Source organism: Drechmeria coniospora, chromosome 02, assembly GCF_001625195.1.
Source record: "Drechmeria coniospora strain ARSEF 6962 chromosome 02, whole genome shotgun sequence".
Lineage (NCBI taxonomy): Eukaryota > Fungi > Ascomycota > Sordariomycetes > Hypocreales > Ophiocordycipitaceae > Drechmeria > Drechmeria coniospora.
In genome coordinates this window covers 9128207-9151989 of record NC_054390.1, presented here as the reverse complement: position 1 = coordinate 9151989, position 23783 = coordinate 9128207, and the positions used below count along the sequence as shown (strand labels likewise).

General features: G+C 60.3%; 5 protein-coding genes across 5 annotated transcripts; 3 read left to right on the top strand and 2 right to left on the bottom strand.

The window, feature by feature from the left end:
- Positions 1-1014: 1014 nt before the first annotated feature.
- DCS_05633 (uncharacterized protein) lies at positions 1015-5869 on the top strand (the record flags this gene model as incomplete). The annotated part of the gene is made up of 3 exons (XM_040802935.1): positions 1015-1146; positions 2060-3493; positions 3668-5869. 3 exons carry the CDS (start codon positions 1015-1017, stop codon positions 5867-5869), a joined length of 3768 nt encoding a protein of 1255 aa, XP_040657968.1.
- An 872-nt stretch (positions 5870-6741) lies between these two features.
- DCS_05632 (uncharacterized protein) lies at positions 6742-9048 on the bottom strand (the record flags this gene model as incomplete). Its single annotated transcript, XM_040802934.1, has 2 exons — positions 6742-8371; positions 8441-9048. The coding sequence occupies 2 exons, from the start codon at positions 9046-9048 to the stop codon at positions 6742-6744; spliced, it is 2238 nt and encodes a 745-aa protein (XP_040657967.1).
- A 3348-nt stretch (positions 9049-12396) lies between these two features.
- DCS_05631 (Ubiquitin-conjugating enzyme E2C-binding protein) lies at positions 12397-14033 on the bottom strand (the record flags this gene model as incomplete). Its single annotated transcript, XM_040802933.1, has 2 exons — positions 12397-13014; positions 13425-14033. 2 exons carry the CDS (start codon positions 14031-14033, stop codon positions 12397-12399), a joined length of 1227 nt encoding a protein of 408 aa, XP_040657966.1.
- Positions 14034-14670: 637 nt separating this feature from the next.
- Positions 14671-17235, top strand: DCS_05630 (uncharacterized protein; the record flags this gene model as incomplete). Its single annotated transcript, XM_040802932.1, has 1 exon — positions 14671-17235. The coding sequence occupies one exon, from the start codon at positions 14671-14673 to the stop codon at positions 17233-17235; it is 2565 nt and encodes an 854-aa protein (XP_040657965.1).
- An 868-nt stretch (positions 17236-18103) lies between these two features.
- DCS_05629 (Mediator of RNA polymerase II transcription subunit 16) lies at positions 18104-21440 on the top strand (the record flags this gene model as incomplete). Its single annotated transcript, XM_040802931.1, has 8 exons — positions 18104-18255; positions 18321-18675; positions 18738-18993; positions 19077-19733; positions 19811-19930; positions 19995-20108; positions 20169-20450; positions 20527-21440. The coding sequence occupies 8 exons, from the start codon at positions 18104-18106 to the stop codon at positions 21438-21440; spliced, it is 2850 nt and encodes a 949-aa protein (XP_040657964.1).
- Between the last annotated feature and the right edge of the window lie 2343 nt (positions 21441-23783).

The following is a 23783-nucleotide window of genomic DNA, read 5'->3' as shown; positions in this document are numbered from 1 at the left end:
TTCAGGACGACTGACGGGGAGGAGAGAATGGTGAACGTTTTGACCGCACAGTACGTGCGCGGCCGAGCAAGTCTGCACACCTGCGCATGTCCGGCAGCATGGGAGAGCAAGAGTGTGGGCACAATCACCACCAGTATCTACCACTTACACACACTGTTCTCCGTACTTGTACGTAAGTAAGTACTTGTAGGTAGGTTCCACGTACTGTACTTGTAGGTAGGTTCCACGTACGTGTACTTGTAGGTGTACCGCCACTACGAAAAAAGTACTGTACATGTAATGGTGGCACTCTGGTGCACACATCATCGTCAGTCGCACAAGTAGGCACAACTACTCCGTACTTACATATACATGTACAACTAATTAACTACAGCATTACTACATGCAAATGGGCAACATGCAGCTGACGGCGGCCCTGGGGCAAGGATGCCGGCTCACTGTACAAAGTACACGTACAAGCAAGTACTGCAAGCACCACAAGTAGGTGCTGGGTACTTGCTTACGGGTGGATGGCGTCGCCACTACCCTTGTACATGTACATGGGCGGACCGCCCAGTCGCGCCCCAGCACTGCCCAAGCACTGCCCAGGCCAGGGCCGCCACCGCTGGCCACCGCCCGCTGGTCAGATGGAGCCGAGCCGAGCCCCTCCGCACCAACCCGGCACTTGGGTTACATTGCACTGGCGGGTACGGCAAGTACGCGCAAGCGAGGACGGCAAGTGCTGCGCGCACGAAAGTGGACACGCACTTGCTTGCGTACGGAGCACTGTACAAGCAAGTACACGTACGTGCTTGCGGCACATGTCCTGTGCACCGCACCGGCGGAGTACATTTTCATACAAGCATGTACTCCGCAAGTAACTGACAACTGCACATACAACCACAACCAGGTACAGAGTACGACACTCCCTACACATCGACTGAACCTGAAATGCCCTGGCGGGGGCGGACCACACGCACATACGACTCAACGTGTGGGAGCGCTCTCACACCTGCGGCACTGCACATGCATGCAATGCGTCTGGGGCGAGAGGAAAGCGGCCATGGTCCGAATGCCGACATGTCGTCCACGGAGGAGGAGTCGTTGCCTGCCAAGTACTGTAGGTGCAAGTACAAAGGCACCAAGTATCATTACGGCATGATTACTGTACGCTGACAGGGTACTTGAAGGGTACATGGAGTGGCAATTTCATGTACTTTGGTACGTACTTGCGCATGTACTTGCTTGTACTCGGCACCTCATTTGCTTCCCTGCTCGTGCTCGATGCCTTCCGTACTGTGGTACTCCGTACGGAGTACTTGCCAACTCGTTCCCGACGCGCTTGCCCAGGCTCGGCATCACGGCAGTTCGTTCGTCCCCTGCCCTTTCCCAAGTCGGACGACCGGCCAAGCCATGACCGATTCATTTGCATGTCCCATCAATCGCTGCCACAACGACCTTTTTTTTTTTTTTTGTTCTTCTTGTGCGACGGCATCGCCATGTCGGCGGGTTGTTCGTGATTCCATCTTGGTTGGAGCGGGCCCTTGTTCATCTCGTCCCCCGGACGCCGCAACGGTCCAACCGTCGCCCTCGAGCTGAGCCCTGCAGCTCTGCCTCTGTCTGTCTGCCTGGCCCCGGCCATGCTGGACCCCTCCATCGCTCAGCCGGAGCGAGAGGCAGGCCTCCTGCGCTGTTGCACGTCATCGTCCCCACCGCCCCGCCCCCCAGCGATGGAGTCCCCGGCGATTCAGCGCTCACACCAAGGTTTCGAGTTCAGTACGCATCCATGTACCCTCGCCCGCGAACGAGGTGGTCGAGGTACGAACCTGTAACGGCACTCGCCCGTATCGTCCGCTCTCGCCCACTGTTCTGCCCTCGCGTCCTCGATCGGCCATCTTAGTCTCCCCGGACGGCAGGCCGACACACCTTTGCTTGTTTGGATAGTGGTGGTCCGTCCGAACCCGCCGTCTCCTCTCGTTCTCATTCTCTTACACGTACATTTTGCAGCCTCCAGCTGGCTCCTTCACCCGTCGATTGCCTCGCCTTTCCTTGGTCCCCTTCGATCTCGCCTTCGACCTAGCCATCCACCGTCCTCGGGCCCGCCTTTCTCTCTCTCTCTCCTTTCTCTCCTCCCTCGTTTGTGCCGAGTTCGTCCTTTACTCGCCATCCTCTCGCCATCCTCTCGCCATCCTCTCGCCACCCTCTCGCCATCCTCTCGCCGTCCTCTCGCCGTCCTCTCGCCGTCCTCTCGCCGTCCTCTCGCCGTCCTCCCCCCATCCTCCCCGCATCCTCCCCGCATCCTCTCCTCGTCGTCCGCGCATCGACTCTTCGCCGTTCCCTCACCCTCGTCCCTTCGCCTTCGCTCCCGCCGCTGTCCGACGTCGTATTCCCGCTGCATCTCGACCCCCGGCGGCTCCTCCTGCATGTCCGACGTGCCGCGGAAGCGAAGTTCATGTTGCCCAATATGACTTCGAGCAAGTCTTTTCGAGCCTCCCTCTTCCCCTCCTCCTTCTCCTTCTCCGCCCTCCGCTCCAGCTCGGAGGGCGAGAGGCGTTCGCGGAAGCTACAGCGCCGCATATCGAGCCCCGACCCCTTCAAGCAGCAGCAGCCCTCCTCGCACGCGGCCGCGGATGATTTCGTCCGCTTCCCGGGCGACAAGGACGCCCCGACGCCGCCGGGAGAGCCCGCCGCCTCGCCGACGCTGCGGAGCAAGTCGCGCGGCTGGAGTCGTCGCATCTCCCTCTTCTTCCCCCCGCTGACGTCCCACGGCGCAGACTCGGAGGCCCAGCCGATGAGCAGGAGGCCGACCACGGCCGCCACCGTCCGACCGTCCGAGACACCTCCGATTCCGCAGCCGCCGCCGCCGCCGCCGCCGCCTCCCTACGACGCCCATGACGCGTCCGCCTCGTATGCGAGCAGCGTCGCCGGCTCCTTCGAGCCCGCCTCGGAGCCGAGGACGCCGCCACCGCTCGCCTCGACGTCGTCTACGGTCGCCTCCCTGCCCGAGCTCAACTTTGACGAGCTCGACATCTCGGGCCCCGCGACGCACCAGATCCTCTCGCCGTCGTCCCCCGTCATGGACATGGCGCCCGTCGTCGTCGACGATCCCAAGAAGCTGAGCCTCCAGACGGACCATGCTCACACGCGCCGACGGAGCTCCACCTTCCAGTACCAGTCTCCGCTGCCCGATCCGCAGCCCCGTCTGCAGACGCGCTCGACGTCGCCCATGCCCACGCGAGGCCGCCGAAGCAACCCCCAGACGCCGACGGTCCGCACCGAGGATGAGTACGGCACGCCCGTGTCGTCGTCGCCCGTCCTCAGAGCCGTGTCCACGGCCGAGCACAGCTCGAGTCCCTCGTCGATCAAGGTGCGCAGAAGTTGGCTCCCCGGCGTCGGAAACAGGTCTCGCTCCCACTCGACCGAGGTCAGGCCGGCGCCCAGATCCTACGCCTGGATCCTCGACGACGACGCCCAGCCCGAGTACAACCCCGCGAGCCTCATGTACGGGGACAAGGTAAATACCCTCCATCCTTCCCGAACCCCCCGGCGGCGGAAGCGGCGGACGAAACGCAGCGGGGGAGCGAGGCAGACAAAGGAAAAGAAGAGAGGAGGAGGAGGAGGGCACCGCTTCCACCACCACCACCACCACCACCGCCGCCACCGCCATGCTGACTGACGTTGTTGCCAGGTCCCCGAGTTGTGGAACGAAGGCGGCACCGTTCTCGTCTTCCTCTACCCCAAGGAGAGCGGACGCGGACCCTCGTTCAAGGTGCCCGAGTTCACCGTCAGCTCGTCGTACGTCTTCAACGAGCTCATGGTGGCGGAGCTCGAGGCCCCGAGCCGCACGAGGAGCCACGCCCGGAGCTTCGGAGGGCGCGACAACCTCCGCGCACTCGACGCCGGCATGGTCGCCTCGCCCCCCGTGTCCCCCCCGCCTCCCCAGGACTGGTTGGGTTGCATGCGCCTCTACCTCCCCACGGCCTTTCCCGCCGCCCGCCTGTCGGCCCACGCCTCGGCGCGGCCCGAGGGCTCCACGGCCGAGCTGGACCGCCTCATCGGCATCAGGAATCTCTTCGCCTTCCTCACCGGCCAGCCCCTCGTCGGCACGAGGTCGCGGCCCACGACCTTTGACGCCCTCATCCAGCTCGCCGATCTGCTGCCCGAGTTCGGCTTCTCCGACTACCGCGGCGACACGTTTGGCGAGGCCGTCGACCTCAGCTTCAGCTTCTACTCGGAGCAGCTCGGCCTCGCCGATTGCCGCCACAGCCGCGCCAGGACGCTCGAGGCGCTCATCCTCGGCGAGCGCCTGCGCTGCCTGGACCTCTACAACGAGGCCTTCGCCCACGCCGCCGGCAAGTACGAGGCCATCATGGAGCTGCGCACGCCCCTCTTCGACCAGCTCTCGCCCCTCACGCGCCAGCAGCTGGAGCGGGCCCACCTCGATCTCGTCAACCGCCAGCACAGCGTCAACGAGCACCTCGAGCAGTTCGACTTCCCCTCACTCTTCGCCGGCATCGCCAACTCGACGTCGATTCCCGAGCTCCGCCAGGTGCGCTTCAAGGCGTTCCGCAACTCGTTCCACCGCATGCGCACCTTCGTCCTCGGCTACTACAAGGCCACGTTTGGCAGCTGGCCGCCCAAGGCGAGCAACAAGAAGAACCCCTTCGCCGAGAGCGGCCTCAACCGCATCGTCCTCAAGCTCCTCTACTCGGACATGTGCGCCCTCTACGACCTGCTCGTCGACCGCACGAGCATGACCTCGAGGACCATGGACGAGGTGCCCGCCATCTCGAGCGCCGCCGACAAGATGACGACGTCGGCGCTGCGCATCATCATGTCCGAGTTCGACCGCTCCCGCCCGCCCGTCCTGCCCCCGATTCCCTTCGACCTGCCGCAGCTTCCCTCGATGACGTCGATCCACGAGACCTTCAGCTCGCTCTCGGTCAAGAACCAGAACAGGTTCGAGAAGAGGATCAAGGAGCACGAGATGCGCCTCGTGCTGAACAAGGCCTACAACTACGACACCAACAGCATCAGGCTCCCCTTCCTCGAGCAGTTCAAGATCTTCGAGATGCGAGAAGCCAGGGGCAGGACGTGCCAGGACCTCGCCGACCAGCGCATCGGCTACTGGCTCTTCCTCTACGGCGTCCTGCAGTCGTTGCCCATGCTCGTCGTCGACGCGCCGGGCCTCAAGTACGCCGACGGCGTCGAGTACTTTCTGTGCGAGCCGCCCATGGGCAACGCCCCCTGGGTCGGAGACAGGCAGGTGCGCAAGATGTGGTACGAGGTGACGGGTAGCGAGGGTCGACTCGTCGAGCTCTCGGCCGACGCCGTCATGTTCAGCGTCGAGGCAACGTACCTCCGGAGCCACTGCTGGCTGGCGGCGAAGGAGTGGGAGGAGATGGAGGCCGACGAGGAGGCGCCCATGGAGGAGCCCGTCGCCATGTCGCCGCTGGAGCCGCCGCCCTCGGTCTTCCCCGGAAGCGATGTTCTCATCTCCAGCCCGTCCTCGTTCGGCGCCAGCTCGTGCACGCCGTCGCCGCCCCCCGGAGGCCTCTCACTGGCCCTGCGACAGCGGACCGTGTCTCCGGGCATGAACCGCGCCAGCTCCGCCTGGCGCTCGAGCATCGCCTTGGGCCTGGAGCCGGTGCCGATGGAGCCCTCCGGCTTGGTCGAGGGCTACAATCGAAGCAGCTCGCTCGGCCCTCGTCCCTCGAGCAGCTACGTTGCCGCCCGGTGCGTCTCGGTGGGCAACCTCGCCGGCTTGTCGAGGAGCTCAACCCCCACATCCCAGGCGGCGACGTCCAATTCTGGCGCCACCTTTGACGACATCCTCGGCCGGCCGGACGAGAAATCGGACGGCAGGAAGAAGGGAGGATTTTTCAGGTGATGTCCTTTTCGCTCCGTCCGTGGCCCCGTCAAAAGCGTAACGCCAAGGCGTGAAACAAAAAACTTCCGAAGCGGAAGCGATACGTGTCCATTGGTTGCATTCTTGTGAGCGGTTGGGAGTTTTTTATTTCTTTGTTGTATGTTTGATTTTGGATATCCAGGCCACGTCCTGGAGTTGGGTCCATCTCGCTTCCAGGACGGTTCCTCGAGGCGAAGAAATAAAAGCCGCCGGCTGAAAATATTTTCTCATTTGCAATAAAAAACACACACACAGTGAACTTGGCTTGGGCGGGTGAGAAGAAGCCAGAGTGCAGATAATAATTCCAACACATGGTCCGGACAGCCGTTGTTCCTGCGCAGATTCTACTATGCCCCTGGTGACATGCTTCCACTTCCTACGATATGCGCAACTGAGCTCACCTTTGTTGGCGTCGCACTGGAGGCGGCAGGCGTGCAGATGCGTGCGCCGGAACTCTTGGTCTATGGCTAGAGAATTGGTACCTGTTCCGTCTTGAAAGAGACCGGGAGTCTCGGAGAACCGATACGCCAAGAAGGATGGGGGAGGCGGGGGATGCGATGGAGCCGGATCATTGCGCGGCGTCCTCATCCTCAGTCATGGCGGTCGTGATAGGGAAGCGACCAAGGTTGCAGCAGGTTCGCAACCCAGGGGAAGACTTGGAGGAAAGCATGCATGCATGGATCTCTTTTTATCGAGCTGATGACCAACTGCAATACTTCTTCACGGCGAGACAAAAATGTGCAAGATAAACTTGGGGAATTATTGGGCTGCATTGACGCGTTTCCATCATTGCTAGCTGCTACTGATGGCCGCGGTCGACCATTTCGTACTCTTTCCCCATCATAATCTTCTGCCTAGTTCAGTCTGGGTTTGTTCCAACGCCCCCTCTCGGCGTGCCACCACTTCTCCCTTTCCCTCCGATCGGCAAAGACTCCTTCTCGGCGATTCCAGCTCCCGTCGCAGCCCTCCCGGCCGCTGGTTAGGCTCTCGCCAGCGTCGCCGGCGAGGTCGGTGACGTCGACGAGGCCGCCCCTTTCGTCGGACGAGCCTTCGTCGGGAAGCAGGTGGTACTCGATTTCGCTGCCGACGGCGCCCATGTACCTCCCCAAGCCAAACGTGTTGACGAGGCTGCCATCTTCATCCTCGACATAGACGTGGAAACGGAATCCGTCGCCGTCGCGAGCGCTCTCGATCCGGGCCTGGGCGGCGAGGCGGGCGGCCACGAGGTTGGTGCAGGGCGAAGGCGGTGCGTGAAATGCGGCACCGGGCAGCGAGACGGTGGTCGGGGACCTCACGAGCTGCGCCGGCGGGGAGCTGGACGTGTTCAGCGCGTCGAGGGACCAGGACGAGCTCGACGTGCTGCGCAGCCGGTCGGCAGGCAGGTCTATCCGCTCGACGGGACGGCACAGCGACTGGAAGCTGCCTTCGGGATCGTTCGGGGCCCGCAGCGTCCGCAGACGAGGGAAGCCGCCGGCTTGGATGCTCCTTGCGAGGATGTCGCTCGAGAGGTCGGCCGTTTGCGTGTGGCTGGTGATGTCCCAGTGCAGCTTCGTGACGGTCGTCGAGGCTAGGTAGGGCATCATCCAGAGGACAAACGAATCCGACTCGGGCATGAGCGGCGGGAAGGACTGGACGAGCGCAAAGGAGGTGAGCGAGATCAGGTTGGACAGGATGCGGGCGAGGGCCGGCAGGGAGGTGAGGGGCGTGTGCCGAAGGGTCAGAGATTGCAGGGACCGGCTGTTGGCGCGCGTCGCGAACTGGGAGAGCCCCTGGGAGCTGATGCCGGGGATGTTGGACAGCGTGAGCGAGTGGAGGGCGGGAAGCGAGAGGAGGTTCTTGTTGTTGAAGGCGTCGGGAGAGAGGTTGGAGAGGTGAAGATTCTGCAGACAGGGAAGGACGGTGAGGGTTCGGGAGAGCAGCGTCGCCTGTCCGATGGTCGCCTCTGGCAGGCAGTGTATCGAGAGCGTCGTCAACCTTTTCCAGTTCCTGTGCTGCTCCAGGAAGGCAACCTCCTGTGCGGGCTGCAGCTTGGCTGCCTCGGCAGGAGCAGCGCAGGGGGAGGATCGCTCGGCAGACTGGGACACCGGAGAGGCTGCAGAGGAGGCGGATGGCTCGATGAGCCAATTCATGTCCCGCAGATTCGTGCGGGTGGAGAGAGCGTGGAAAATCTTCTTGAAGGAGTGGCCGTAGGTGAAGATGGGGCCCGACAGACGCTCGAGCTTCGGGCACGCCATCACCAGGGCCGCCACGTTGTCCTCATACTCCTCGAGCTGCGAGCCCGAGGCCGTTGCTCCCTTGGCGCCGACGGGGTTGCCGACGAGGTCGGAGACGGGGATGGGCACTTTCAACGAACGAACGAGGCTCGCGAGGCCCCTGTTGGCGCGCAGGGTGGACCGCAGCAGCATGATGCGCGAACCCTGAGATTGCTTGAAGCGCTTCTTGTGGGCCGGGGAGTCCTGTCCGACGATGAGGATGTCGGCGTAGCTAAGGGGGTCGATGGTCAGCCTCCGTTCCGGACCGTCGGCGGAGGGGCAACGGATGGAAGAGACTTACAGCGCGCGCCGAGTGGTGCCGTACCACTTGCGTGAGCACAAGGACAGGCTGCACAGATCCCGCATCCAGCAGGTTGCGCAGCTGGCGGCGTCGGCGTCGAGATGCAGCTCCTTGAGCATCTGCAGGATGACTTCCAGCACCTCGCCCGGCAGGGTTGCAAAGACGTCGGCCGGCAAGGTGCCAGCTCCGTGGCCTTGCATGCCGGCCGGCCGTGGAGGCTGCGGGTAAGTCGGCCTCCAGGAAGATTGCTCGACGGACCTGCGGCTCGTCACAAGTCCCGACGATGGGACCCTCGCTCGCGGGTCGAAGCTCTCGTCGGGTCTCGCCGCCGACATGAGGTTGGCATTCGTATTCGGGTTCGCATTCGGGTTCGAGCTCGGGTGGCCGGATAGTCGTCGGGGGCGGTTCAGGACGATGGGGACCGAGTCCCTCGTCCTGTAGCGGTTCATGCCGGGCGTCTGCAGCCCGGGATACATGGGATAGGCTGGAGAGGCGAGGTTGGGGGCGGTGGAGGAACGGGCCATTGGCCGGCTCAGACGACGGCTGGCGTGCTCAGGCATCGAGTAGAGTTCGGGGATGGGATCGAAAGGCGACGGGTGGTGCTGCATGGACTTTATGCTGGATGGCGAGCTCGTCCTGAGCGGGGTTCGGTTCTGATGGGCTGCACTTATCCCGCTCGTCTGGTTTCATGCATCTGCCGAGAGAGTGAGAGGTAGAGTGAGAGCGAGAGTGAGAGGTAGAGTGAGAGGTAGAATTAGAGGAGAGTGAGAGAAAGAGCGAGTTAAAGAGTGAATGGGAGACAAGAGAGTGCGAGGGAGAGAAAAGGAAAGGAGCGTATAAATTGCGGTCGTCGGTGAGGTCGGTAGGTTCACGACGGACGATGGAGGCTAGAAGCAATGCACGAAGCGATGAGCGATGATGAATGAGTAATGAGCAATGGAGCAAGGAAAGACGAGGTGGGAGAGGAGGATAAAGGGAATGGGCCGGGTCCCGGCTGGTGGAAGTATGTGATATTATGGCTTGCTCACATGGGCGGCCGTGCCGTATGTAAAACTGGAACTGGCCCATGGTCCAACGGTGGATCCGATCGGGCGTTGGAACGGAGTTTGTGAGTATGAGTGCTCGGCCGGAGGGTCGCCTCCCAAGGTGTGCTGGGGACTGTAGGTTCGCAGGCCGGATCGACGGCCAAGGGTTCGAATGGTGGGCATGGCGGACAGCCTCGCGGCGATGAATCCATCGACAAGTCGCTCGCTTGACACAGGGACGAGCGAGCCGAGACAAGGGGGGCCAGCTAGCGCAGCTCGAATGATGCCGAATGCGGTATGGGGCGAGGACCCCACAACCCTAGTCTTGTCACTCCGCACAGTTGCACTCTACGTGTCCAGATATGTACATGGATCGGCATACAAGCACGCATACATTGCCGAGTACCGGCACCAGCTCCGCAGCGGCAGATACTTGGCCCTATTTGTTTATTCGAGACGTTGTCGAACCAGCGAAATCGGTGTGCTGGCCATGTACTCCGTACTTGTACTTGCAATACTTGCTGTACTTGCAGTACTTGCTGTACTTGCAACTGCATGTCCATACAGTACAAGCCCAGGACTTGTGCGGTACGCGGCTGCATCCTTCGGCCGCCCCGCGCTGAGCTGCGAGGAGAGGCTAGGCGGAAGTAGATGAAACGTACACTCACAGTACATGTACTTACCAGCATGCTAGGTGCCAATGTACCCCGTGATAATGTTCGCCTGGCTGCATCGGTCAAAGGTTCGTCGTTCGTCTTCCTGAGCGTCAACCTAGGGTTACTCACCGCGCCCACCGCAGGGGCGCCAGCCGTTCAAGAGGGCGCCGATGCTCCTCGATCCAGTCCTCGGCCTGCTTGCCACTGGCTCTCGGCGTCCTCGTGTCCCTCTTGTCGCTCTGTTCCAGCGCACCGCCGTCCGAGAAGGCCAACCCGGCCCTTCCGATCCAGAGTGTCCGTCATCCGGCTCGGCCTCCTTTGTTCACTGGGCAACGGCTTGTTTCGAATCGGCAGATGTTGGAATGGAAGGCCCCCCCTCTGCTGCTCATGAATGTACTAGTTTGCGGAAAAGAGGTGCTTGAAGCATCCAAACGACTGCTGCATTGTCTCACTGCGACGTACATGGTACGGGGTACGGCGTGCAAGTACCCTGGCCGTATTCCGTACTGGTACTGGTGCTAGTTTTTATTATTACCCAAGAGGCTGCTGACCTGAGCCTGGATGTCGCCCGGTTGCCGCAGACACGTAGTCCGCAACACGTCGAACCGCTTGCAGCGATATTCATGAATACCATTATTACGTGTACTCTGTAATTACTCCGTACTGGTCTCGATATGCACCGAGCACCCGTGCAAGTGCACTCCGCAAGTGTGCACACTTGCGGAGTATTTGCTCACTGCTTGGGCATGAACATGACCCCTACATCGTACTAGGCGGGTACCAGATAGATACCCTAGGCGTGCTCTGTACATGTACAGTACAGTGCTTGTACTCGCTTGTACTTGCATACCTAGTACTCCGTACGGAGTACCTGCCTAGGGTATCTAGGTGTATACTGCCGCCTACTACGGTGCAAGTACAGTACGTATTACAAGCAATATTACATACTAGGTAGGTACTTATCTACAACACGTACACTGCGCGTACAGAACACAGCAGGTGTTCACGACTTGTACATGTACTTGTGCATGCTTCATAGTCCGCACTACCTGCAAGTACTTGTTCGTAATATTGCCGTGCTTGCATGTTTAGCAGTCTCATGCTGGTTCCTACGATATTATTGCACAATTAGCAGCCGTCCGCTATTCAATAAGGGAGGAAAATGCCAGCACCAGCAGTGTCGTCGTCAGACGACGTGCGCTCCTCCTCCACCTATCCGTCCCTTGGCTTCGCCCTTGTTCGCCCTTGAACGGTGGCTGCTTGCTCGTTCGAGTATGAGCTTGTTGGCATCCAACACCAATAACTAGAGCAGTACTACTGCGCAATAGTCGGCAATGAGGCAAACCGCTAGACGACTGGGGCCACCGTTCATAGGTAGGTAGGTACGGGGAAATCCGACCACGTACGGAGTACACGTCGACGTACTGTATACTTGCCGGATTGCTTGCCGGGCTGCTTGCACGGTGTGGCTGCTTTTGCGAGGCGGCATGGATACCATGGGTAGGTACTGCCATGTACGTGTACCATTCACGACATCGCAGGCATCCTCACAATTGCTGTAGATGCACTACCCACTGCGTGTGCGGCCGAGTACATGTACATGCGTGTACGTAGCACGGAGTCGTCAACGCGTGCTCGCAGCTGAGTGGAGGACCACCTCCTCCACCCGTATCGCCAACGCCGTGTGGCTTTGCTCGAGGAGGCCGAGTGCCAACGAGAACGCTTGCGCCACGATGACTGGCGTTTGCAGATCCGTCCGCCATGCCAGATCTCTCCCGTCAGGGCCCGCGCCACGTACATGTAAGTGGTACACGCACATGTACAATGAGGAGGAGTTTATGCGGCGTATTGCCGAAGGCGAAAGGGTTCATCACCAGCGACCCACACTTACTGTACAGTAAGTACAAAGGTGTATCATTATTACTCCGTGCTCCGTATTTGAACTTTAAATAATACTGTACTTGGTACGTTCAAGCGTGCTCGTGAGAAGGCACATTCAAGTGCCATCACCCTCATCGCCGACATCGGCCACCTCGCCTCCAGGATCACCCAGCATGCTTTCGATCGCACCGTCCAACGGCAGAGCATGCAACTGCTAGCGAATAGCGCACGCCTAGGCGGCCTCGTCTGCCATCAAACACCCCTGTCCATGCTTGCTCCTCGTCGGCGTAGGCGAATCATTGCAGCTACGTCCGTCCACGAAGATGGCAGCCACAAGGCGGTCGGACCGCCAAAAGTGCACCCAGAGAAGGCATGATGAAAAAGGTATAATTTATCATGCATTTCGCAGGTCTGGCCTCGAGTCGAGAGTATCCGCCCGCCACCGCTCAAGCAGGCCCGCGCTCCAGTCCTTGAAAGTTCGTTCACCAGTCGGCAGCAGGCGATTGGTCGACATCAAGGCGTGCCGCACTTCAGCAATCGCCTTGGCGGGCATGCCGATGTCCTGCACATCCGAAGACATGGACTCCACCAGCGCATTTCCTTCCTCTGCGCTGATCTCGCGGAACAACATCTTCATGCCCGCCCTTCGGCCAGCGAGGGAGGAGGATGTGTAGAGAACGCTTGGGTTCAGGACCCAGAGGTGCAGCACTCGTCCGTCCTCGCTCCGATCCGATACCTGAGGCGCAACGACGGATTTGGCGCACGCCGATCGCGAGATGGTCGACAGCAAAGTCGATGCGAGACATTCCTGACCGCTCGGCGCATTGCTGGCCGTCAACGTCTCGCAGGTAACCTGCCACTTGAACAGGGTCACGGCGACGGCAAGCGTGCTGTAGAGCCCAACCTCGGCCTCGCATGTGCCGCAGAAGACGTGCAGATACTTGCCCGAGAACTCTTGCCCCATCGCCAGCGAGCTCGAGGCTGCTCTACCGCTTGACAGAGACGCGGAGAACTAGGCAACGTAAGCATACGAACGAGCGCGCAGACGTAGCTTGCTGGGGCGAGACCAAGCACGAAAGGTAGGAGCAAAATAAGGGTACATGTCAAGCATGTGTCTCCGGCAATCTCCCAATCGCCACCGCTCTGGCGCCGGGATGAAATGAGGAGACGGCCTTTTCAGACAACCGGAGCCCAAGGGAACCCGTCCCGAGGGAGGGTTCGTCGAGGGCGTCCGGGAACTGCCCGGAGTGGGAACGGCGACTGATTTCTCTCGGGGATTTGTATCGGTGGCGATGCCATCTGCGGCCTGTTGCGCCGGCCAAGCCACCTTCTTTTTCCCCGCTCTCTTTCGACGTGCCGCCGGAGCGACACACGAGGCCGTCGATGCACACAAAGGGGTGGGGAGTCGGGAGGTTGACGTACCACGACGTTGCCACAGTCCGACTCGGAAAACATTAAGGAGGTGATGTCGACGAAGCCAACGGCCGGCTGGGCGGTAATGGCACTGTTGGCACCGTAGCCTCGACTGGCGAGCGCCTCATCGTCGTGCTCGGCATCGTCGTGCGGTTTATGGCAATGCCAGAATTCCATCATCTCGGCCCAGTTGGCGCTCGGGAGGTCTTTCCACGTCCCGATCCTGCCCGCTTGAATGACGGCACTGCCGCATCCTCTACAGCCGATCGGAGAGCCTCGAGCAATGTCCTTGGCGTTCCAAGGCACCGCCTGGTCTTCCGGAGAGACGCGCAACGCACTGGCGTGTGCTTCGGATGCGGGCAGTCGCCACCGCAGCTCGAACGTCGAGGACGTCGGTATGGCCAAGGCAGACGCGTCCACCACGACCGGGGCAGGCAGCAGCAGCCTCTCGACCGTCCCCCGGTGCCCGACTTGCAACTGGCGACCCCCGTCCAAGACCTGGGCAAAGGTTGACGCGTCCGGAAACGAGGGAAGGGATACGCCAACGGACACCTGTCGAATGTTGGCCAGCAGCTCCGCGTAGAGGGATATGCCCTCTGCCGGCTTTTGCTCCGTCATCGCCCTGGCATGGGTCTCGAACCCTGGCGAGCATCCGTGTGCACAGGGGATTCTCCTGATCGGTGGATGGATCGCGGGCGGGAAGTTGGCGTTTTGGTCGAGGACGAGCAATCAAGTCAAGGTCCAAGGGAACGAGGTGGTGAAAGTGTTGGCAGATGTTTGTATCTGGAATTTCCGCTGCCAGTACGGAGTACTCCGTAGCGGCTGAGGCCCCACTGGTCTTGGGTTGCCGCTGACATACAGTATTACTGTACTTATACTAGGTAAGTACTGTAAGTAAGTAAGTACAGTGCGAGCACAGTCACCAACGGAACATGTAGTCTTACTGTACGGAGTATACTTACTTGCTTGACGCACCTACTGAAGCACTATACTTCCTTGTACTCGGGTGTCTAGTAGTGAGCAATGTACACCGGGGCGGCAGAGGGTGCCTGGAAGCGACAGACTGTGCGGGGTCGCCGTCGCTGAGCACGGCACACTGTATGGATTGGCCGTCGGTGACGATTGGTTGCTCCCGCGTTCCAGCCAACTCGTCACGGATTTGCACTCAGCGCTCTCGGCCAACATCCTCCAACTGATCGATTCGTCGACCCAGCCCGCATGGAAGCTCAAATTCGCCAATGTTCTAGTCGCGTTCATGGCTCCGGCTGCGAAGCGCCGCAGGCGAAACCCCATTGAGCATTCGAGCTCCGAAGGCGAACAGCCCCGAACGAACACGCTTGCCAACTTCCTCGTCTCCTCCCCGAGTTCTGCGTCGAAGAATGGCGTGTCGACGGCGAGAATTCGCACCAAGACGCCATCGGCCGGCCCGTCCCCGAGCAAGTCCCGTCGGCCATCGACCCAAGTGACTCGCGCGAGCCCGAGTCCCCAGAAAGGTCGAGCCGGCGGGAAGCCGGACGAGTCGGGGAAGACGGCCGACCTCAAGGTCCTCTTCTCGAAGCAGGTCCAGCGCGCCGCTGTATCTGGGATAAGCAACGACAAGAAGGCGGCGGCGCCCATCGATGACATTGTCAGCGACCCCCTGTCGGAGGAGGATGAGATATCGGAGCTCAACGCCAGCTCCTCCAGCCTCGTTGGCCAGCATGCACGGAAACGTCTACGGACCGGGGCCGGCACGGTGGTGTCCGAGGCCCCGAATGCTAGCCAGCGCTTCCTGAGACCGCCAAGGCCTCCCGGTGCCAATGCTAATGCTAATGCTCTCGACGACGACCTGCGTCCTTGGTCGGACCGCTTTGGCCCCCGAAACCTCGACGAGCTCGTTGTGCACAAGAAAAAGGTGTCGGACGTTCGAAGGTGGTTGGAGGATGTCCTCTCCGGCCGCTTGCCCCAGCGAGTGCTCGTCCTCAAGGGGGCCGCCGGCTCGGGCAAGACGACGACGGTCCGACTGCTCGCCCAGGACATGGGTTGCGAGCTCCTCGAATGGAAGAACCCCACCGGCACCTCGGAAATGGGCTTCGTCTCGACCTCGGCGCAGTTTGACGACTTTCTCGGACGGGGCGGCAAGTTTGGGACCCTGAGCTTGGAATCGGACATGGCCTCGGTGCCGGCGAGGGCCACGCCCGTCAGCCAAAGCCACGGCAAGCAAATCATGCTCATCGAAGAGTTTCCAAACACCTTCTCTAGGTCCTCATCGACGCTCAACTCCTTCCGGAGCTCCATCCTGCAGTATCTCGCAGCCCACATGCCACCCCCCTCCGTTCTCGGACGGCATACGCAGCAGGAGCCGATAAAGCCGGTGGTGCTCGTCGTGTCCGAGACCTTGCTGACGACGACGTCGGCGGCCGCGGACAGCTTGACTGCCCATCGACTCTTCGGACCGGACATCCTCCGCCACCCCGGTGTAGGGGTCATTGAATTCAACGCCGTCGCCCCGTCGCTCCTCGCCAAGGCTCTCGAGCTCATCGTGCAGAAGGAGGCCCGGAAGTCTGGCCGCAGGAGAACGCCGGGGCCGATGGTGCTGAAGCAGCTCGGCGAAATCGGCGACGTCCGAAGCGCCATCTCGTCACTCGAATTTCTCTGCCTCAAAGGCGACCAGAATGCCGATTGGGGAGCCAAGGTGACTTTTACGAAGCCGAAGAAGGGTGCCAGGGATGGCATCGGCTTGACCAAAGGCGAGACGCGGAGCTTGGAGCTGATATCGCAACGCGAAGCCAGCCTGGGCATATTCCATGCCGTCGGCAAGGTCGTGTACAACAAGCGGCACGACGATGCGCCCGACGGGGATGCCGTCGAGAAGCTGCCCCCCTTCCTCTCGCGATTCGCTCGACCTCGGAGGTCGCAGGTGTCTGTTGACACGCTCATCGACGAAACGGGGACCGACACGCCGACGTTCATATCCGCGCTTCACGAGAATTACATACTATCGTGCGAGAGCACCGGTCCGATGGACCTCTCGACGCCCATGGACTACGTCAACGAGTGCATCGAACATCTCTCCCTCAGCGATCTGCTCCACTCCTCTCGGGACGTTTTTTTCGGCGGCAGGACCAACTTTTCCGGCCGTGAATCCGGAAGCCAGCTCCTCCGACAGGACGAGATGACCTTTCACCTGGCCATTCGCGGCATGCTCTTCTCCCTTCCGAACCCGGTCAAGCGGAAGACGACGACGAAGGCGAAGGGGACCGACGCATTCCGCATGTTTTACCCCACGAGCTTGAAGCTGTGGAGAGCAAAGGAGGAGATCGAGGGCCTCCTCGACGTCTGGTCGACCAGGGTGCTGAAGGGAGAGGGGCACGCGGACAGGAAGAGGCTCACCGACGGCGCGGGCGCGTTTCGGAAGCCTTTGCAGTCCTCGGCCGGTCTGTCGTGGGTGCAACGCCAGCAGCAGGGCAGAACGCCGGCGACGGCGGATGGGCCCGAGGACGAGAGCGAGGACGCGTCCCCGTTGGCGTCGCTCGGCAGCTCCGCGCGTGGCGAGATGCTTCTCGACCGACTCCCCTACATGGCTCACATTGCTCGCGCCCGGAAGTCGTCGACCCGTCTCCGCGACCTTGAGAAGGTTGTCTCCTTTAAAGGCATCAACGCGACCGAGGAAGAGTCGGATGCGGACGATGAGACGCCATCGGGAGAGGCGTGGGCGACGGATAAGCCGTCGGAAGAGGCAAGCCCGCGCAAGAAGCGAACGGGCATCAAGGCCGGTGCCATGTCTGGATTGCTGGCCCAGAAGTTGGTGCTGAGCGACGATGATATTGAGGATTCATGAATTGACCTCGGCTCTGGACCGGCGGAGGAAGCAGATGCGCGGCGCCGGTTTGTGCATACTACTTCACGGAGTATCGTACCGGTATTCCATGTTCCCCTCCCCATGGTCACCTTTGGACCTTTTGGCCAAGGAGATGCGTTTGCGACTGGTGCATGTTTCTCGCGCTCTGAGCAGCAAAGGAAGATTCAATCGTGCTGAAGGATGCTGAACTACCGTACTGTGCAAGTGGACAGTACGTGCACTATAAGTAAGTACTTACCCTGTACTGTACTTTAATGCAAATAATGCAAAATTAGGTGCACATAGTGCACAATGGCAGCATTATTACAAGGGACTTTTCAGTTGCGACGTACCGATAATTTACCGGCTGGGAGTCCTTTCGTCTCCTCTACTAGGTAGGTACCTACCTATACTTGAGTAATTAATAGGTACTCCGCACTTGATGACTAGTACTTGTCGGTACTAACAAGTACACCGTACGGAGTACTAGCAGCAGGTATTCATTGCTCAGTACTGGGTACATTACAGCACAGTACTTGTATCACTCGACAGCACAGAAAGCGACGACCGCTATTAGCTGTACTTGGTGGGCGTCATCCTTACCAAGGGCCAGTGCAACTGAAAGCTTAGCAAGGTACCTGCCAAGACGTAGCCTATCGTGTCGCTCCTACCGGCTCACCTTCGTCCTCGTTGCACCTTCAAATTCGAGGCCATCGCCAACGTCTGGACAGGGGCTGGGGCCATCTTCCTTCAGGCCATAACAGCTCTCTCTCACGACCTTTCGTCTTGCTCGATCCCAGCCGCTCCCTGCATGCTTTGTCCGGGCTCGGAACTGCAAAGGCAATCGTGCCGGTAGCCGTGGGACGACATGTCTCTCATGCTTGACACGTCGATGCCCGTGGACCTCAGCAACGTCGACGACTTGTTTGGCGAGGATGTCGGGTTGTCACTCCCGGTGCCGGCCGAGGCAAAGACGTCTCAGCAGCGGCTCGATGATTTGAGAAGCCGAGGATGCTGCCAGTACGCTTCCTTGGCGTGGCGAGAACCGACGGGATGCGAGGAAGCACGCTGACGCAAAGATGCAGGTCGGTTGCCTGGTCACGGTCCGGAACGGTTGCCACCATCACCCCGGACGGCCAGACGCTGCAGCTGCGCTTCCTCAGGTGCCATCCCGACACCGGCGCGTGGGACCTCGGCGAGCCGACGACGTGCGAGCTCATCAAGGGCACGCCCGTCGTTCCCTTGGTCCACCTAGAATGGGGTGCCACGAGCAGTCCCGAGCTGGCCGTCATCGACGCCATAGGCAGGGTCGCCCTCGTCAGCTTCCCCATCTGCCTCAACCATCCCTTCCTCACGAGGAAGTGGGAGGCCGACACGGTCGACGACCTCCACGCCATCGTCGGCTGCCACTGGCTGGCCGTGGCACCCCCGAACCCTCAGGTACGCCGTCCTCTCGCGAGCCCAGCCGGGCCTACGAGGCCGTGGATTGACGCATCCTCCAGAAACCATATCACATCATGTACGGTCCGGCAAAGAAGCAGGGCCACAATTATCACTACGAGAGCTCCTTTGTCCAAGCATCCGGACCGAGCCATCCGCATGCATCCAAGAGCGCCCTCTTCTGCGTCACGGTAGGTGGCATTCTGAAGATGTACTGGCCGCAGAACAACAACAAGATGGAAGAAACCACCATCGAGCTCGAGAGCGTCGATTCGTCGGATGACCTCGTCACCCATGCCGCCCTGGCCTCGGACAAGAGTAGGCCATGCCCCTCCCCCCGCCCTGACCAGATGCCGATCCCATGTCGACGCCGACGGTGTGCCATGCCAACGCGTCACTAGAATTCTTGCTCATCGCCATGGCAACATCGTCGCTGCGGTTGAAGCTCCTCAAGCTCGAGATTCAGTGGGCGGGACCTGGAAGCTCGTCGGACAAGGCGATGCCGCCCAACGCTCGCCTGAACCCGGCCCTGGTCGAGACGCACCTTGCCTCCACCAGCTGGCTGCACGGGGGTTCGAATGACGGCACGGGCGACGGAGGCATGTCCATGTCGGAATTGTCCCATCTGCAAATGCTGCCTTCGCTCCTCGACAACACGGGCAAGAGCGTCGCGCCGCCCATGATCGTGACGGTGAGGTCGCGGGTCGCCACCAACGGGTCGTACCACACGTCGGAGAGCATCATCGATCGCTGGGAGGTTGTTTCGCAGCCGCAAAAGCTGCCCCCGGCGTTCGAGCAGCTCGCGAGCCGCAAGAACATGGCGCCAATCGAGCTGCCGAATGCCACGAAGCTGCACAAGCAGGACCCCATCGTCATCAACAAGGTAGTCATTGGATTTCACGTCACGCATCTCGGAAAGGTTGTCGTGCTCAGCATGTCGGACGGATCGGTCGAGTACCGCGATCGCTTCACCTTTGAGGAGCTGTACCTCGCCGAGAGCCTAGACAGAGTGGCGAACCTGCGACAGGTCGGCTGGGATTTTGCCAACCTCGGGCCTTGTACGTGCCTGCCTCCCACACGAGCTCACCCTGGACGCAGGGGGGCCGGCCGTGACGGCGATTCTAACAGCCGCCAGGCGATCAGGTGGCCTTTTCGCCAACGCACTGTTCCATGATACAGCTTGGCGACGACGGGCAAGTTCGCTGGAACAAGCTGCATCATCCGCTGGGTGACATTGGAGACTCGATGCACGACGGTAGGCTTCCTCGACGGGAATGTGTGGACGCGATGCGGATGGGAAGATGACTGAAATGTGCCAGCCCATTACGCCGCCAGCATCGCGGGCCTGGCCATGACGGGAGCCTCGTCGCTCTGGTCATCGAGCAACTACGACGACATTCTCGCCATCGTGCAGCCGTACAGCGGCAAGAAGCGTTGGTGAACCCCCCGGGTGTAGGGCGGGCAAGGCATTGCGTGCTGACGAGGACGAGCAGGCTTCACGCAAGACTGGGTCAGCGAACTCATCCGCATACAGAAGATCCAGGTGGACTACTCGGAAGAGATGCATCACGACTCGCTCATGAGGAACGCGCCTCTGCAGGCGTGCCTCAGCATCATGGCGAGCCTCGGATTCAAGGGCGAGACGCAGCGGCGATCCTTCCAGAGCAAGTTTGCCTGGCTGGACCTGAACATCAGGAACGTCGTGATCCTCATCACGCTCGCGAGCAACACGCCGATGACGGTTCGGGACAAGATGAGCCCTCTGGATGAACACGGTACGTCAAGGAGCCCCGGGCGGCCGGCGAGGGAAAGGAGGGGGGGGGCCGAGGCGAGGCTGACGAGGGGAGGCAGAGGTGGTGGACGCCTTGACGGGCTGCGCCAAGTGGTCCCTCGATCTGCTGTCGTGGCTGGCCGACAGCCTCTTCGAGCTCATGAAGGACGAAAACTTCACCCAACGACTATGCCCCCAGCGGTTCGGCGAGATGACGACGTACCTGCACGAGCGAAACGACGTGTCGCTTCACCTGCTCCTCTGCTCGTCGAGCCGGAGCTTCCTCTCGGCCGCCTGCCGCAGGGTGGCGCACCTCGAGGCGCTGAGCAACAAGGCCATTGAGTTTTACCGGCGACAGTCGGCGGTGCCGGAGCAGGCGGGGAGCGCCAAGGTGGCGAACCCGCAGCTGCGGCAGGCGTACGAGCGGATGCAGCAGGTGACGACGTCGAGCATCGTCGGCGTGGCGGACTTTGAGAAGCTGCTCAACGTGCTCGGGTCCGACATCAGGCAGGCCTACCAGCAGTTCCTGCCGACCATGGTGAAGAGCAGCGGCAACGGGCCGCAGGGGAAGCAGCTGGACGTCGCGATCAAGACGACGCAGATGCAGTTCGAGATTGGCATGCTGCTGGCGATTTCGCCGCCGCCACCGTTCCTGCCGGTCATCAAGAAGCTCGTGGGCAAGGACCTCGCCGAATTCCGGGGCCGCGTGGATCCGGCGAAGCTCTTCTTCGCCAACCACGACCTCGTCGGCGTCGAGGACAGGAGGCAGCTGGCGGCGAGGAAGGCGAGGGGCGTCTACGTCGACGTCTTCAAGCGGGTCGAGCTGCGGCAGAGCACGACGGGCCTGCGGTGGAGACGGTGCACGAGGTGCGCGGCCGTGATGGAGGACGTCTTGTCGAACCGACCGGGCTTTACCTTTGTCCTGGGGCAGCAGCGGAAGTGCTCCTGCGGCGGGTACTGGGCTCTCCTGCCCAAGGGGGTGCTCGTGCCGTGAGGGTGCGGGCAGGAAACAGGGGGGGCAGCGGCTTCGGCGTCGTCGTGTGAGCACGCGTCTCACGCTGGCACACGCATTCGTACACTCACTCACTCACTCGTCTCGGCACACACGAATGGATGGATCGATTCGAAGGACGGAGTCGCCGGTTGCCCGCTGGAGGAAGGCGAGGTCACGGACCGACGAGACGGGACGCAGTGACGGATCGACGGCATGTGATAAAGGACCCGTCGAGGCATCGATTCGGCAAAAGGAAAGGCGACGGAACGGACAGGCTGGTCGGTACGGATACACCATTTTGTATTGCTTACAAGACACTGCGGAACATGCACAGATGGAGAGGAGGCTCGCACGGCAAAGTATCGACGCATGGTGCACTCCGCACAGCAAGCAACTCGAGGAAGCAGATGAATCATGGGCCGGCCGTTTACTTGTTTGGTGCAAGTCATCGTTCGGCCTGTGCGGTGATTGTTGTCCGCATCGGCTGGCGGGTGGTACGGCCAGTACGGCCTTGCTGCGCCATGGTCGCTTGTCGGCGAGTCAAGAGGTTGGCACTCCATGTGCATTGACTTGCCAGTACTTGGCATACGTACGGAGTACTCCGTACGCCTTGAAGTAATCAAGCAAAACTTGCAACTTATTACAGCACATGCACTTGGAGCGCAAGTCAGTGCAGTCCGGTGCTTGCCGCAGTGCATTTTCTGCACCGTAATGGGACGAGCGTACTCCGTACTCTGTCTGTACAAGCATCCGTATTACCATGCGCGGGCTCATGCCGGCGGGTGGTCGTTGCACAGGTACGACAAGCCTAGGCTAGGCCGCCTTGATGGAGAGCCTGGGAAGGCGAGCCTTGGGGCTGTACTTTGGTGTGCAAGCACTTGCTGAGACAGGATGGCGACGGTGTCCCTGTCAGTATTATTACACGTACCATACTCGTGCAATGCGCGCGTATGGAACGTTTCGAGTCCTCGCTCCTCGCATGAGCAGCTACAGGACACAGATGGCACATCCCGTATAGGTACGAGGAGCTGCGCGGAGTACATGTGTGTACGGAGTATCTCGGCATGGATTAATTACCAGGTATTCCCCAGTACTCTGCGGTAAATACTTGGACCACTTCTGGTAGATGCTTAATTATCATTACTTGCAGATTTTATACCTTGGAGGAGTCCTGGGCACTCAAGGAAGAGTGCGTGCCAAGGTGCTGTACTTGCACTCGGGGCATGTTTGGTCATTGGCATCCTCGTGCAATTCATACAGTCAGTCAGTGGACAAAAGTGACGATTCAGTTTTGGCGTCTCTACTCCTACAAACTGAATCGACATTTTTGCCACCCCACTGTACTTGGTACGAAGTACGGAGTACTGTACCGAAAGTAAGTACTCCGTATAGAGAACGGAGTAGTGGGAGGTGGAAATTTCCACCTCGCAGCCAATGGCGTCCAGGCGTTCACCAGCGACAAGCCGCTGAAGAGTACTCCGTACCATTACTGTACGTACACTCGCAACCCAAGGGGCGGCGCCAACGGTTCGAGCGCTCGCTACCATGACCGTAAATGTACTTGTACAGTAGGTGTATACAGTAGGTGTACTGCACAGTAGGTGTACTGCACAGGTGGTGTATACAGTAGGTGTACTGCACAGTAGGTGTACTGCACAGGTGGTGTATACAGTAGGTGTACGGCACAGTAGGTGTATACAGTAGGTGTACTGTACAGTACATGTCTTTTAGGTACTATTTACTCGTCATTATTGATACCTAGCAGGGATTGGCACCGTACCTGCAAGGACGAGTACACCTAGTTGAACTTGTGGCACAGTGGATGTACACCTGCCTTGTTGTACACCGACATGTACACGTACACCTACGGAGAGATGATGATGGACAGGCAAACGGTGCCCAGGACGCCGGCGGCTCGATGGCAGGAGTTGGGCCAATTTGGTGGGCAATGGCGGGAAATGAGGGCAAGAGAATGGCAATTTATTGGAATTTATTGGACTCTCATGCGCATGGTCGCGAAGTGAGGGACACGCCAAAGGGTTGCTTTTTCGAGGCTGCTGTTGGTCGGCGTAATGTAAGTACAGTCAGTGCTGTAAGTAAGTACAGTACGGAGTACGTACACCAAGGTACTCCGTAATTACTCCGCAGTGTGCTGCAGTACGTACACCAAGGTACTCCATAATTAGTAGTGTGCTGCAGTACGTACACCAAGGTACTCCGTAATTACTCCGTAGTGTCCTGCATTGTTACCCGTTCCGAGGGTCGTATTATTGGTCAGAAAGTGCCAAACGGGGGCGGCGACGAGAATAGCAGTCGGCAACGCTGAGTAATGCAAGCAATTGC